General features: G+C 37.8%; 1 protein-coding gene across 1 annotated transcript in view; it reads right to left on the bottom strand.

Annotated features, from left to right (window-relative positions):
- Positions 1-15,743, bottom strand: part of TACR3 (tachykinin receptor 3) — a 95,386-nt gene extending 79,643 nt beyond the window's left edge. The window contains exon 1 of the mRNA XM_058721764.1: positions 14,439-15,743. Within this exon, the coding sequence (XP_058577747.1) occupies positions 14,439-14,986 (548 nt within the window). The 5' untranslated portion in view covers positions 14,987-15,743. The remainder of the gene's footprint in view (positions 1-14,438) is intronic.

Raw genomic sequence — 15,743 nt, 5'->3', positions numbered from 1 at the left:
AACTACAGGCCAAGATCCCTGATGACTATGGATGCAAAAATTCTCAATAAGATACTAGCAAATCGAATTCAACGGCATATAAAAAGAATTATTCACCATGATCAAGTGGGATTCATTCCTGGGATGCAGGGCTGGTTCAACATTCGCAAATCAATCAATGTGATACATCACATTAATAAAAGAAAAGAGAAGAACTATATGATCCTGTCAATCGATGCAGAAAAGGCATTTGACAAAATCCAGCACCGTTTCTTAATAAAAACCCTTGAGAAAGTCGGGATAGAAGGAACATACTTAAACATCATAAAAGCCAGGGCGCCTGGGTGGCGCAGTCGGTTAAGCGTCCGACTTCAGCCAGGTCACGATCTCGCGGTCCGTGAGTTCGAGCCCCGCGTCGGGCTCTGGGCTGATGGCTCGGAGCCTGGAGCCTGTTTCCGGTTCTGTGTCTCCCTCTCTCTCTGCCCCTCCCCCGTTCATGCTATGTCTCTCTCTGTCCCAAAAATAAATAAAAAACGTTGAAAAAAAAAAAATTAAAAAAAAAAAAAAAAAACATCATAAAAGCCATTTATGAAAAGCCCACAGCTAACATCATCCTCAACGGGGAAAAACTGAGAGCTTTTTCCCTGAGATCAGGAACACGACAGGGATGCTCCCTCTCACCGCTGTTGTTTAACATAGTATTGGAAGTTCTAGCATCAACAATCAGACAACAAAAGGAAATCAAAGGCATCAAAATTGGCAAAGATGAAGTCAAGCTTTCACTTTTTGCAGGTGACATGATACCATACATGGAAAATCCGATGGACTCCACCTGCAGTGTGCAAGAACTGATACATGAATTCAGCAAAGTCGCAGGATACAAAATCAATGTACAGAAATCAGTTGCATTCTTATACACTAATAATGAATAAGCAGAAAGACAAATAAAGAAACTGATCCCATTCACAATTGCACCAAGAAGCATAAAATACCTAGGGATAAATCTAACCAAAGATGTAAAAGATCTGTATGCTGAAAACTATAGAAAGCTTATGAAGGAAATTGAACAAGATATAAAGAAATGGAAAAACATTCCATGCTCATGGACTGGAAGAATAAATATTGTCAAAATGTCAATACTACCCAAAGCTATCTACACATTCAATGCAATCCCAATCAAAATTGCACCAGCATTCTTCTCAAAACTAGAACAAACAATCCTAAAATTCATATGGAATCACAAAAGGCCCCGAATAGCCAAAGTAATTTTGAAGAAGACCAAAACAGGAGGCATCACAATCCCAGACTTTAGCCTCTACTACAAAGCTGTCATCATCAAGACAGCATGGTATTGGCACAAAAACAGACACATAGACCAATGGAATAGAATAGAAACCCCAGAACTAGACCCACAAACATATGGCCAACTAATCTTTGACAAAGCAAGAAAGAACATCCAATGGAAAAAAGACAGTCTCTTTAACAAATGGTGCTGGGAGAACTGGACAGCAACATGCTGAAGGTTGAAACTGGACCACTTTCTCACACCATTCACAAAAATAAACTCAAAATGGATAAAGGACCTGAATGTGAGACAGGAAACCCTCAAAACCCTAGAGGAGAAAGCAGGAAAAGACCTCTCTGACCTCAGCCGTAGCAATTTCTTACTTGACACATCCCCAAAGGCAAGGGAATTAAAAGCAAAAATGAACTACTGGGACCTTATGAACATAAAAAGCTTGTGCACAGCAAAGGAAACAACCAACAAAACTAAAAGGCAACCAACGGAATGGGAAAAGATATTTGCAAATGACATATTGGACAAAGGGCTAGTATCCAAAATCTATAAAGAGCTCACCAAACTCCACACCCGAAAAACAAATAACCCAGTGAAGAAATGGGCAGAAAACATGAATAGACACTTCTCTAAAGAAGACATCCATATGGCCAACAGGCACATGAAAAGATGCTGAACGTCGCTCCTCATCAGGGAAATACAAATCAAAACCACACTCAGATATCACCTCACACCAGTCAGAGTGGCCAAAATGAACAAATCAGGAGACTATAGATGCTGGAGAGGATGTGGAGAAACGGGAATCCTCTTGCACTGTTGGTGGGAATGCAAATTGGTGCAGCCACTCTGGAAAAGAGTGTGAAGGTTCCTCAAAAAATTAAAAATAGACCTACCCTATGACCCAGCAATAGCACTGCAAGGAATTTACCCAAGGGATACAGGAGTACTGATGCATAGCAGCACTTGTACCCCAATGTTTATAGCAGCACTCTCAACAATAGCCAAATTATGGAAAGAGCCTAAATGTCCATTAACGGATGAATGGATAAAGAAATTGTGGTTTATATACACAATGGAGTACTACATGGCAATGAGAAAGAATGAAATATGGCCCTTTGTAGCAACGTGGATGGAACTGGAGAGTGTGATGCTAAGTGAAATAAGCCATACAGAGAAAGACAGATACCATATGTTTTCACTCTTATGTGGATCCTGAGAAACTTTACAGAAACCCATGGGGGAGGGGAAGAAAAAAAAAAAGAGGTTAGAGTGGGAGAGAGCCAAAGCATAAGAGACTGTTAAAAACTGAGAACAAACTGAGGGTTGATGGGGGGTGGGAGGGAGGGCAAGGTGGGTGATGGGCATTGAAGAGGGCACCTTTTAGGATGAGCACTGGGTGTTGTATGGAAACCAATTTGACAATAAACTTCATATATTGAAAAAAAAAGAATTTTGAATTTATTTTCTACCACGTAGTTAGCTTATTGGGAGAACCTACCTACAAATATCCATTCAATTGAAGGTATAAAAATCAGTACACATGGCAGTATGCCATCTTTTAAACTCAACAGGTTAATTCATTTGGGAATTCTGAACTGTGATTAATAGTGTTTATCCAACATAAAGACTCAATTTTGTGAGTATTTCATTTTCTTCAAAACTGTTCCATATGCCTATTTGAAAATCTCCAAGTCTTTTTCTTCATAGATAATTCAGCTTAATGTTATAATCATGCATTAGGTTGGTAGAGTATTTAAAATGTTTTGTTTTTATTTAAATGCTAACTACTCGTAGTCAATTTATTAGAGATATTTTCTATTCCTTTTTACAGTGAACTTTAAAAATGCTTCTACAATTTCGATTATTTTCTGCTCTAACACTCTACATGTGCTTTCTCCTGTGATGTGTTCTCATGGTTACCACGAACTTTATTATCCATTCATTCAGTTGAAATACAGATCTAACCTAGTCCTCATGGAACTTACAACCCAGTAGGACAGATAGACAAAAACCAATAGGCAATAAAGATGAGCTAATTATATGGTATTTTAGAAGGTGATGCATGTGATTAAGAAAGAATAAAGCAATTTTAAGTACCTTATTCATGGTTCAAAAGCAGTGCAGGGAATGGGCAATATGGCTATCTGAAAAAAGCATGTTTCACATAAAATGTAAGATCCTGGTGGCACCTGGGTGGTTCAGTTAGTTAAGAGTCACACTCTTGATTTCAGCTCAGAGAACCATGATCTCATGTTTGTGGGATTGAGCCCCGTGTTAGTTTTTACACTAGCAGTGCAGAGCCTGCTAGGAATTCTCTCTCTTGCTCTCTCTCAAAAATAAAGAAAATAAACTTAAAAGAAAAAGAGTGTAAGATCCTGAAGTAGAAATATGCCTTGTATGTTGCTGAAACAGTGAAAACTAGTGATAGTGGAGCAGTAAGTAAAAGAGATAAGATCAGAGAGTGACAAAGGACTAGGTACTTATAGACCACTGTAAGAACTTTGATTTCTACCCTGAGAGAACTGGGGAACCACTGGAGAATTTATTGAAGGGGAAATGATCAGATTCATTATTAACAGGATCGCTCTGGTGGTTGCATTTAGAACAGACCAGAGGAACAAGAGGGAGAGTAGGAAAGTGGGTTAGGTGAGACATGAATTGACTCAGACTAGGGAGGCAGCAGTAGACATCTTAAGAAGTGATTAGGTTCTACGTATATTTGGAAAATAAAGGTGCTAGATTTGCTGATGGATTGGATATGGAGTATGAAAGAAGAGATGAGGCAAGATTACTTCCAAGAGTTTTGGCCTGAGGCTCAGATTTTGACCTCAGAAGAGTGCAGGGGTAAGTTTGGAGGAATATCAGGAACTCAGTTTGGATATAAACTCTGGGGCTATCTCAGTCTCAGTAAAGTCTGAGCTGCCTGTTAGACATCTGAATGGCGAAGTTGAATAGGTTGTTGGATTTAAAATTCTGAAATAGAGCTGAAGGGTTCAAGATAGATATATTAATTCAGCGTTTCATTAGGGTATGGGCCATATCTAACTTGTTTATTCCAATGTGCACCATACCTACGTTTAGTAGTTGGAAGGTACTCGAGAAGTATCTGTTAAGAGAGTAACTACAAATATAGTGAGTTATGTGCTGGTAAATGTTTAACTACAAGAACTCTGAGGGGAAAAAAAAATCAAACAGAAAACAAAACTTCTGGTTTCTAGTGTCTTCCGATTTTCAAAGTGTAAACTCTAACCATGATTTCAAGCTACAAAAGTAATATCACTAAATTCTGAGTTGGGAAGAAATGCATGCAATTGATTCCCTCTAGCCAGCTCTAGAACACTGAGACCACTTGCTTGCTTAGTGATATAGTCATATACATATTTTCCTTACTTTACAGGTATGCATAAAAGATAATTTTAAATAATCTTGATACTTGAGCAGATGGGAAGAAAGATATCTGATAGATGATAAAAAAGTTCAAAATGGGGGATTTAAGCAAATATTTAAAAACCTATGTCACCCACCGGGATACAAGTGTGCTGTTTCGAAGGGACACATGCACCTCCATGTTTACAGCAGCACTATCAACAATAGCCAAAGTATGGAAAGAGCCCAAATGTCCATCAATGGGTGAATGGATAAAGAAAAAGTGTTATATATATATACAATGGAGTATTACTTGGCAATCAAAAAGAATGAAATCTTGCCATTTGCAACTATGTGGATGGAACTGGAGGGTATTATGCTAAGTGAAATTAGTCAGTCAGAGAAAGACAAAAATCATATGACTTCACTCATATGAGGACTTTAAGAGACAAAACAGATGAACATAAGGGAAGGGAAACAAAAATAATATAAAAACAGGGAGGGGGACAAAACAGAAGAGACTCATAAATATGGAGAACAAACAGGGTTGCTGGAGGGCTTGTGGGAGGGCGGGATGGGCTAAATGGGTAAGGGGCATAAATCATTGTTTCACTATATGCTAACTAATTTGGATGTAAATTTTTAAAAATTAAAAATAAAATAAAAAAAAAAAAACCTATGTCACATACCAAACTAAATTTATCCTTGTACCTTTAGCCAGGCTTTTAAATTATTCCACACAGCTGAGATATTGTTATACAATTCCTGGGAAAAAGACTTCACAGCCTATAAAATAATCTGTTATAATGTTAATAGTACTGTCTTGCCAGAGATTTCTTCATAAATTTGAATTCAACTTAGAAACTGTGTTTAATAATGTTGCCATAACACATCTACCACAAAAATGTCTGTACAAAGGTTAATCAAGTTGTTCTATTCTGGAGTCCAAACTGTTTGGCATATACCTTAGAGTCACTATTGGTTCTTTAAAAATATGTATTTTAATTAATATTTAAAAAATTTGTATTGTGGCAAAATATAAATAAAATTACCATTTTAACAATTTTTTAAAAGTTTATTTTTTTTTTATTTTGAGGTAGAGAGAGAGATAGATAGAGAGAGAGAGATAACTGGGAAGGGGCAGAGAGAGAGGGAGAGAGAATCCCAAGCAGGCTCCATGCTATTAGAGCAAAGCCCTATGTGGGGCTTGAACTCACCAGCCATGAGATTATGACCTGAGCTGAAATCAAGAGTCAGATGCTTAACCGACTAAGCCACTCAGGCACCCCTGTTTTCTCTGTTTTTAAGTGTACATCTCAGGTATTAAGTATATTCATATTGTTGTGCAGCCTTCACCATCAATCTCCAGAACTTTAATTATTTGTTTCATGTAAAAGAAGTGCATTTTGTTATAGATAATTAAAAAAGTACAAAGCAAAATAAAATTACTGAGAAAGTCTCACCAATCAGAGCAAGTCAATCTTATTGCACGTATAGAATTATATTAGACTGTTAATCCATAGTCTAAAAATTCTTCATGTGTTAGAGATCCTGCTGAGTCTCAATGGGATTCAAACTCTGTGTCTAATGAAGTGGTAGGTCTGCCAATCCCAATTTTATATTTTGCAGAATTTATTTAATGTACCAGTGATCAAACCTCAATAAAAATGATTTATGTTCAGAGTGATGAGGCATGGGGGAGAGGAGGTATGGACAATTCCTCATCCTGGACATGCCATTTATTGTTGAGCCCCAGGGAGAGAAAGTTGCAAGTAGAAGATGAAGGAATATTAGTCATTAAGAAATTGTTAATGGAGCAAAGATTAGGGACAAGATCATTCTTCCAAAGTCTCTTTCAACACAAATAATCGTAACAAAAATTTCAAGCCGAGGGCAAAGTTTGTGACTTACGAGTTTTGCAGATTTAGATGAAATTTGCCCGAAACAACAATCTGGAGTAGGACTTGGCTTCCCCATCCAGAGAAACTGTCATGCTCTGGACCAATGTAAGGATGCTGATTTTCTTTTCTTTTCTTTTTTTCGCTAGTGTGGGATGGGGGAAATAGAAATGCTAAAGAGGACTACTGATGAACTGTTTGTCAGACCTCCCTAGGGACTCTGAAATCATAGGAGACTAGTAAGAAGGGGTTTATAAGTAAAGGTTATAACATTTTAAAAATTTTGGATATTTATGCTAATGTTACCACATTAATACATGTGTACCTGGAGACTTGAGAGGACCTATGTTGTATTCAAATGTGATTTAAAAACTGAGAACAAACTGAGGGTTGATGGGGGGTGGGAGGGAGGGGAGGGTGGATGATGGCTATTGAGGAGGGCACCTTTTGGGATGAGCACTGGGTGTTGTATGGAAACCAATTTGACAATAAATTTCATATATTAAAAAAATAAAATAAAATAAAAAAATGAAAAAAAAATAAAATAAATTTCTACATGGAATTCCATTTTTTAGATGCCTCATTATTTACTCTATCATTTTCTTTTGTTGGAATTTTTAATGTTTTCAGTTCTTTGAATTTTAGTTTGAAAAATATCCTTGAATATATTGGCAAATTGAACTCCTGAAAAATTTTGACAAAATATACACAACTGTTAGGCTAAACCATATGAAATAGTAATTGACATTTTAAATGATAAAAAATGGCAGTTGCATAAGGTTCAACCTAAAAGTTTGTGTAAAAATGCCCTTTTCACTACATACGTGCCAATGTCTGATAATTTTAATAGATAAAGATTTATATCTCATTATTTTAATTTCCATTTGTTTAATTACTCTTCTGATTCATTTATTCAGCAGTCTGGACTGTGTGCTTATCATGTGCAAACCGGTATGACAGGCATAAGGATAAAAAGAGCACTCAGATCAGAATGAAACCTGTGTTCATGGTGTTTACAAATCTATTAGAGGAAATTATTAATCACATAGTCTTAAATATAAATATGAATTTTAATATGTGAAAAATGCCATGACAGACATGTGCTAAGAGAGTTGATAAAGGGACATCTATTTAAATTAGGAGGCTCATAGAAGGTTTCCCTGTGAAAGTGACATTTTTGCTCTTATCTAATAGAAGAGTACACTTAACTTATGAAGAATTGGCAGAGGGGAATTTGAAATGGTGTACTGTGTTCAAAGATTTTGTGGCAAAAATATAGCATCATACATTCAGGGACTTGCAAGAGGATAGGAGTGGCTGGAACAGAGCTTAGGCAGCTGAGTTATCGTATGAGATTAAATTGGACAGGTCAAGAAATCAGTCATTATTGTCTGGCTTAAGAATATTCTTTTTCTCACATGAGCAGTGGGAAAACATGGTAGGAGTTTTAAGCAGGGGTGAAGAATCATGTTCTTAGATATGTTTTGAAAGCATCATTCTTTTTTTACAATAGGACCATGATGGTAGCTTGGACTTGGGAAGTGGAGACAGAGACAGAGAAAAGGTAATAGACTTGGGAGCTATTTGAACAAGTGAATGGATCCTTGTGCTGTGTCTTGAAATGGGGAACAGTGGAAGAGGACAATGTTTAGGGGTAAGATAACATGTTTGGTGGAGTTTAAGGAGCTTTTCAGACATCCAGGTGGAAATCTCAAGTAGATCATTGAATATACATGACCAGAGCTTGAAGAAGGTTTAGATACAGGACTTTCAATTGTGAGCCAGTTACTTTTTGAGTTTTAAACCAAATATATGTATTATCTATTAAAAATTAAAGAACATTATAGAGTAAGATAAATTTCTAATTCTCATATCAAATAATGTCTAAGATTTATAATTTGTTCAATAAATGTTTAGTAGTTTGTTAAATTAAAAATGACATAATAATTTTGGGCACCTGGGTGGTTCAGTCATTTAAGTGTCTGACTTCTGTTCAGGTCATGATCTCACGGCTTGTGGGTTCTAGCCCCACATCAGGCTCTGTGCTGACAGCTGGGAGCCTGGAGCCTGTTTCAGATTCTGTCTCCCTCTCTCTCTGACCCTCCCCCACTTGTGCTCTGTCTCTCTCTCAAAAATAAATAAACATTAAAAATTGTTTTAAGTGACATAATAATGTGACATTATTTTAGTAATTTAAGGAAAGAAATCTATATTTATGCATGTGTATAATTTACTGTGCACCAGAGTGTGTGTATATATATCATACATATATGTGAGATATATATAAATATATCACGAAAATGAGAGTTGGATATTTGGAATTTTTGCACTGTGCATATATGCCCCTTAAAATGAATGAGTGACAAAATACATTGCAGTAAAAGACTGGTATAGAGGATATATAAGGATCAGAGATTAGGGGCTGGAATAAAGATGATTTGGAGAGTTTTAGTTGTGTATTACAACTTTGAGTTACCTGCTTCCCAAGGTATATCCAAAGTTCAGGTGAGGAAAATACTTCTAGCAGAAATGTACTTTATCCTTTCTTATAATTTCTTCAGTGCATCAAATCTGGCCACCTGGAAACTGTCCAAATAGAGATTTGGTTCCCTGGAGACTTCATTCACTGAATTCTGCTTTGGCACATGCCTCTAGCTCACCCAGAGGAACACTTAACAAACATCTGTAGGAAACCTGCTTTTGCATTGTGACAGTGTGGTTGAGGACAGTGTCCTCTTTATTACCCATACAAAGAATTTCTTGAAACTCAATACTAGAAATCCTTTAGCCCTTAAGGAATGTGTATGTATTGTTTTTATAGATAGTGTAAACTATATTACTAATTGTATTCTTTTGCATGTATATTAAGAGTCTCAGACATATTTCAAGTTCACCTTTCATAAACGATTAGGACTCTTTCTTTCATAAATGATAGGACTCTATCCATGTTACAACTTCACCCTGATTTTGTTTGTATTTTCTCTCTTTATTTTCTCCAGTCTTAATTTTTAATTCATTTATATTTATCTACTGTATAGATTGTTATGCATTTTTATAATCCAAAAGAAAACCAATTTGATAATAGAAAAAAAATGGTAACTCTTTATTCAAAAGTGAAAAATAAAGCCATGGGTTTAGATGAGTTTACTTGGGGAGAGAGAATAAAGTTAGGACAAAATCAGGCCCAGGATTTAGCATTGAGGAACCTATTTCTTTAATCACTACATAGAGGCAGAGAATCAGAAATACAAGCATGGAAGACAGGCCAAAGAAGAAGGAGGGGACCAGGGAAATTGGAAGCCGAGAAACAGTAGCCACGTGATAGGTGGTAGGCACTACTGAAAAACCAAGGAAGTTGAGGACTGAAATGCCCCCTGGATTTCACAACAAGCCTCTCTAGATAGAGTGTTGGGAGATGAAATCAGATTTAAGTAGCTTGAGGAGAAAATAGCAGGTGAAGAAAGGGAGATACAGAATGTAGGCAACCCATAAATTTATGTTTGTTAGACATTTTAATTTTTCTTCTATCAACTCTTTATGACTTTGGTTCTTTTCATACAGTACTATATGTTCTTATTAGTGTGTAAGAATGTGTTATATATTTTAAAGGTTTTGTTTTTACACTAGGTCTGTTAAATATGCTGCAAACTCTTTTTCAATATATTCTTTCCCATTATGGTGAATATAACCTTAATATCAACTGGAGTTCTGCTAGTTATATAAGAGCACTTGTGATGACATATGCTGTGATGATCTGATGTTTTACCCATTCGATTAATGTATATTTATTGCTTTCACCATGTGCTCATGACTAATTTTGTAAGAATTTGCAGTATAGGAGTGCCTGAGTGGATCAGTAGGTTAAGTTTCTGACTTTGCCTAAGGTCATGATCTCACTGTTGGTCAGTTTGATCCCTGCGTAGGGCTCTGTGCTAACAGTTTGGAGCCTGGAGCCTGCTTCAGATTCTGTCTGTCTGTCTGTCTCTCTCTCTCTCTGCCCCTCCCACACTCCACACTCATGCTGTGTCACTGTCTCTGTCTCTCTCTCAAAAATAAATAAACATTAAAAAACTTCAAAAAAATAATAATTATCCATACTTGGTGTGTCCCTGGATTTCAAGAATATAAGGTATTTTTTGTTATTTTGTTAATGTTTTTGGACTATTAAATAAAATATACTGAATTAGTTCCTTAAGGTTTCCAGGTAAGAAACAGTGAATGTCATTTTAAAAATTCTTTAATTAAATATTCCAATTAATACTGGCCTATGAGCTTGGAAATTGTCCTTCACTATATATTAATAAACCTTCCTAGAGCTTCTAACTTGATCTCAAAAATGCACTTAGAAAATGGAAGAAAATATTTTCTGTTTTTTAATATTCCCATATATCAAGTAGTATATGCCATAAATGAATCAAATGACAATATTTTTATATATTTCCAATATCTACATACTTAATTAAAACAAAGGTTATATATATATATATATATATGATGTGTTTATTACACATGTAAGAGATATAATATATATATAGTTATATAGTTTATGTACTATAAATAAGCACTGAATTCTAATTTAAATGAAAGTAATAATTTTTGTCTAATTAAACTCTTCAATCATCAGAATTCCTTAGGAGCCATAATAGCGTAAAGGCTGAGAATAGCACAGGCCCTTGAGTGGATTACAGTGGTTTGAATCTCGGCTTTATTGTATGATCTTGGGAAAGCTTAGCATCTTTTAGATAAATGTTATATTTAAATGTTAAAATTCAAAATGGCAAATTTGGGAAGGATGGTGAAGAGAAACGGTGACCTTGTTGGCAAAGAATTCCAGTATGTGTGTGTGTGTGCATGTGTGTGTGTATTATGGGTGTGTAGGGATGCTGAAGTAGCCTTCCAGGCAAAAGGAAACTTTGTAGAACTGAAAGATGGTTTCTAAGCCAATAAAAACTGTTTTGCAGATTCCGAATAAAGCAGAAGGTAATGTGTCTCAGGATGAGACCAGAACCTGTGATCTCACATTCAGATCGTTAGTACAGATACTAATATTATACAAAAAAAAAAAAAAAAAAAAAAAAGTCGAAGTAGAAAGCAAGCAATTCTCTCAGTGCAGAATGAGTACCAAACACTTAAAGAAATACGCAGTGCCTTTATTCAACAAAATGTGTGACCGTTACCGTAAGGTTCTCCATTTATGAAATACAGGTGTTCATTAAGGGATTATCTACAATCAGGTCTAAAATTTCCAAGTTCATAGGAGATTGCAAGCATTTTGCTGCAGCTGAAGAAAATCCATTTGTGCCTGTGTCAAAGCTGAAATAGTTTTTAAGCTCAGAAGATCTTTTGATTTTATGCAGAGGGACAGAGTGAGTTAAATATGTTTTCTATTGAGGCTGGGAGGATAAAATTCAGTTTATATTAAATGAGGGTAGAAAATAGAATTCAATAAGACAAGTGTTCACACTGCAGTTTAAATGATGTATTCCTTTCTCAATAAGAACTAATTAGGGAACTAATAACCTTTGTGATTATTTCAAGAAAGCATTAATTATACAGGAAAATATGATTTCTGTGAGTACATACTGTTACCTTTGTTCTATATGAAGTGGAGAGTCTATGCAGCCATAACCAAAGGCGCCACGACTCACCTGAAATATCTCAGAGGAGTTCAAGCATGTAAACTTGAATCTATAAAGTAATTGTAAATATCACAGGACTACTTTTCCAGTTCATGTTTGATAAGACACTAGTGCAGAAAGATTCTGTGGAACGGTAAACTTTGGAAAATCTAATAACTTATATGTCCTATTTTATTCTAAAAATTTTCTTAATGAGGTTTTTCTGTATTTCTGTATTTCTTTTCATCAGTGGTCTACCCAAAGTCTTACTATAAATTACAGTTTTTAAAAGATTTTCAGAATCTGAGCTGAGCATGCTTCAAATTTTGTTGCAAATTTCATGCTCCATAAATTTTGTATTGTTTTGGTGATTAAATAATGTTTCTACTAAAGAAATAGTAATGAATAGTAAAATATTCATTAATTTCAAGCCAGTGACTGAAATAACATTACATTATTAATTAAAGTAATTCCAAGACCACTTCAGATTTTGTATAAATGGAAAAATACCCCTTTTGACCCCTTAGGCTTGAAACATCAATTTCACACACACTAAATTTTCATCAAATTTCATAATGAATTATTAATATCTCAAGAAGAATATTCAAGAGAATTTTATAACATGATATGCTAATGTCCCTCCTGATCACATTAAAAGTCACATGCTTACACGTAATGGATTAGAAAGGAACCCAAAACAAAACAAAAAGGCAGATGCTCAAACCAAAGGAACATTCATTTATATCTTGGTAGAGCAAGGTCAGAGGCAATTTCTCCTGTTCCTCAACTTGGAGCTGATTTTTTCAGTTCCTTCTTTATATTCACTTCTGACCCCACAAAAGTGAAAGGGTGAGATACATGTAGACGACCAGGGATAAAGGGAAGATTAGCAGTTTCAGAGGCTTTTGAAAAATGTGATTTTGTGCTTATTTATCCTCATTAGTGGCAACTAACCATTGCTCTTTCAGTTTAATCCTCTAAGCCTAGCATGTGAAAGTAGTTTGTGCTCACTGTTTCAAAATGGTAAATGCAGAGGATGGATTTACGGAAAGAATTGGTTTTGTCTTATTTTTTCTCATAGTAGTGGCTTCATGTAGTGAGAATATTCTCTCATTTTCTTTTGAAACAGTTTTGTTGCTATAGAAAGAAGCTCACTTTTCTTTTCAAAGTTGAGGGCATTGAGTCTTGAAGTTAAAGTCACTTCACCCCCACACATCCCCCGTGAAGCTGCCAATCACAAAACAGGGACGGGATCAACTGTTATTGATTTTTTAGAATAATATTGAATTAGAGTATAAACAGCTTTCGATAATAGGTAAGGGTTTACCATTGTCTTGACACAAGTATGCATAGTTCATAATGTTCAACAGGAGAGAGCAAATACAAACAGAAACTTTAAAAATTTAGATACCAGAAAAGTATTGGAGCTTCTTTTAATTGCTTAAGAACCACAGAATCCTCACTGTAGATCGGGGAACATTCTAAAAAATTACCTTAAATAGCTATGTATAAAGTGGTGTGTATTGTTTTGTAACCATTTATGATTTGGGATTTTGTTGTTGTTGTTGCCCATTATCTGAAGCATTAGATTGTATGTAATCTTCCAGGCACAGGGTGTATCCAGTTTATAGCCTCCCCAGATAATTAAAAGTGAAATCTAACCCAAGACCCTGTAGAAACTTATAGCATACAGCAATCTTTCAGAGAGGTATTATTACCTCTGATGGATGTTCCATGACTGGGAGGCCAAACCACTATTGGCTTTGGAGCAAGGATAGAGAATAGGATGGGTGGGGATGAGGACCAGCAGACCACAGAGAGGAAGGAAGGATGGAGGGTGACTCATTGTCCATTTCTCTGACAGAATAGTGACTAACAGAGAGAAGGAAGACCAAAAAATACATTTTACAGAGAACGTTAAGTTTTGCAGCAATTGTTTGCATCCATTTGGGAAAGCTCGTATTAAGTGTTTCTAGCTGAGTTTGTCCTACTTGGAATGACAGACTTTCCCTATCTCTCTCATTGGTCTTCTCAGTCCCTCCGATGTCATTAATAGAGATCAGGGGGCATTGAGGGAGAATGGGGGAAGCCATGGAAGCAGAAACTGGTTCAGCCAGTTGGGGCATTATCAATGTGTTCGTGACTTCTTTTTCCAAGAGCTCTTTCCTAGTCCCTTTCCTTTTATCAAATCCATCTTGTCACCTTGTCATTGGTAACATTGTCCCACTGCCCAGCTTTTCTCTCTCCCTTCTCCCTCCTTCCTCCCTATTCTCTCCTCACCTGTCCACGGCAATGGCCGTCATAGAGTAGATGCTGGCGAACACCGCTGTGATGGGAAAGAAGTTCTGGAAGCGACAATAGTTGGCGCCGAAGTACCACTCGCTGTGAAGCGCATAGATGAAGTTGACCAAGGTGTTGAAGGCAGCCATAGAGGCGTCGGAGAAAGCCAGGTTCACGAGGAAGTAGTTGGTAACGGTCCTCATGCGCTTGTGGGCCAGGATGATCCAGATGACGATGAGGTTCCCGAACACCGCCACCGCCACAACCACGCCGTATGCCAGGGACCAGAGCGCGATGCGCCAGGACGGCTGCACGAACTGGTTGGTGAGGTTGGCCCGGGGTTGCGAAGGCGCCAGGGAGGCCGCGGGCAGTCCTAGGGCAGAGGTCGAGGCCGAGAGGTTGCCAGCTTGGACTAGCAGGTGCAGCCACTCAGCCTCAGCCGCCCCCGGAGCGGCCCCTGCCGCGAGCGCAGCGCTCAGGTTCCCGGGATCCGCGCCCGCCGTGCTCGCGCGGTCGGTCCAGTTCGCGGCTGCGGGGAGAGAACCCATCGAAGCTAGTCTGCAGCCCCGATCTCCCCACTCACGGACGCCAGCCGAAGGTCTTCTCTGCTTCCTGGTCCCTTTGCTGGTGGGCAGACCTCAGCTCCGCCTGGAAGCAAGGTAGAGAGGCTACCGCAGCCCTTGATGGTTAAGAAATGCTTTGAGCCAGCAGGTGATGGGTAACGGGGGAAGCACTTTTTCCGAGGAGTTTGCGTCTCTAGCCGGCAGGAAGGATGAGACAGTCGAGAAGCGAGTTGTTAGGAGCTGTCACCTGCGGGGAACTCCGGGATCGCCCCTGCGCGAGTTCCCGGGCACCGGCTGGATCACTGAGGTTCAGGCGCTGCAGCGGGCTTTATAGTCTCTTACAGTCCCGGCTTTGGTGACGTTGTGGGGCCGCGGAGCTGACGAACCCCTTCGAGGGCTACGATTGCACTCCTTTCCTCCGTCGCCCCTTTGGCATTTCATTCATTCGCTACTGGTAGCCGCGCAGCAGGCGCTCGGCGCGGTGAGATGCTCTGGAAAGACTGCACTTTCTCAGCTGTAATTAAAATCTGTACGAGATTGTTTTTCCTCTTTTAACTTCAAGATATTTTTACTGAGGTCTGTGTTCTCAGACATCTATTATGGGCTGCTCGTTTCTAAACCAATTAAACTATTCACCTCTAGGGCGAAGGCACGATGCGGAGAGATTTGTCAGAAAGAGCTTGTGTGGCTATTACCTGCCGCAAGCTGGGGGCACAGCTAGACGCGCATTTTGTTAGGTGTC

The sequence above is a fragment of the Neofelis nebulosa genome, chromosome 3 (assembly GCF_028018385.1).
Source record: "Neofelis nebulosa isolate mNeoNeb1 chromosome 3, mNeoNeb1.pri, whole genome shotgun sequence".
NCBI lineage: Eukaryota > Metazoa > Chordata > Mammalia > Carnivora > Felidae > Neofelis > Neofelis nebulosa.
This window is presented reverse-complemented; position numbering and strand designations above follow the sequence as displayed.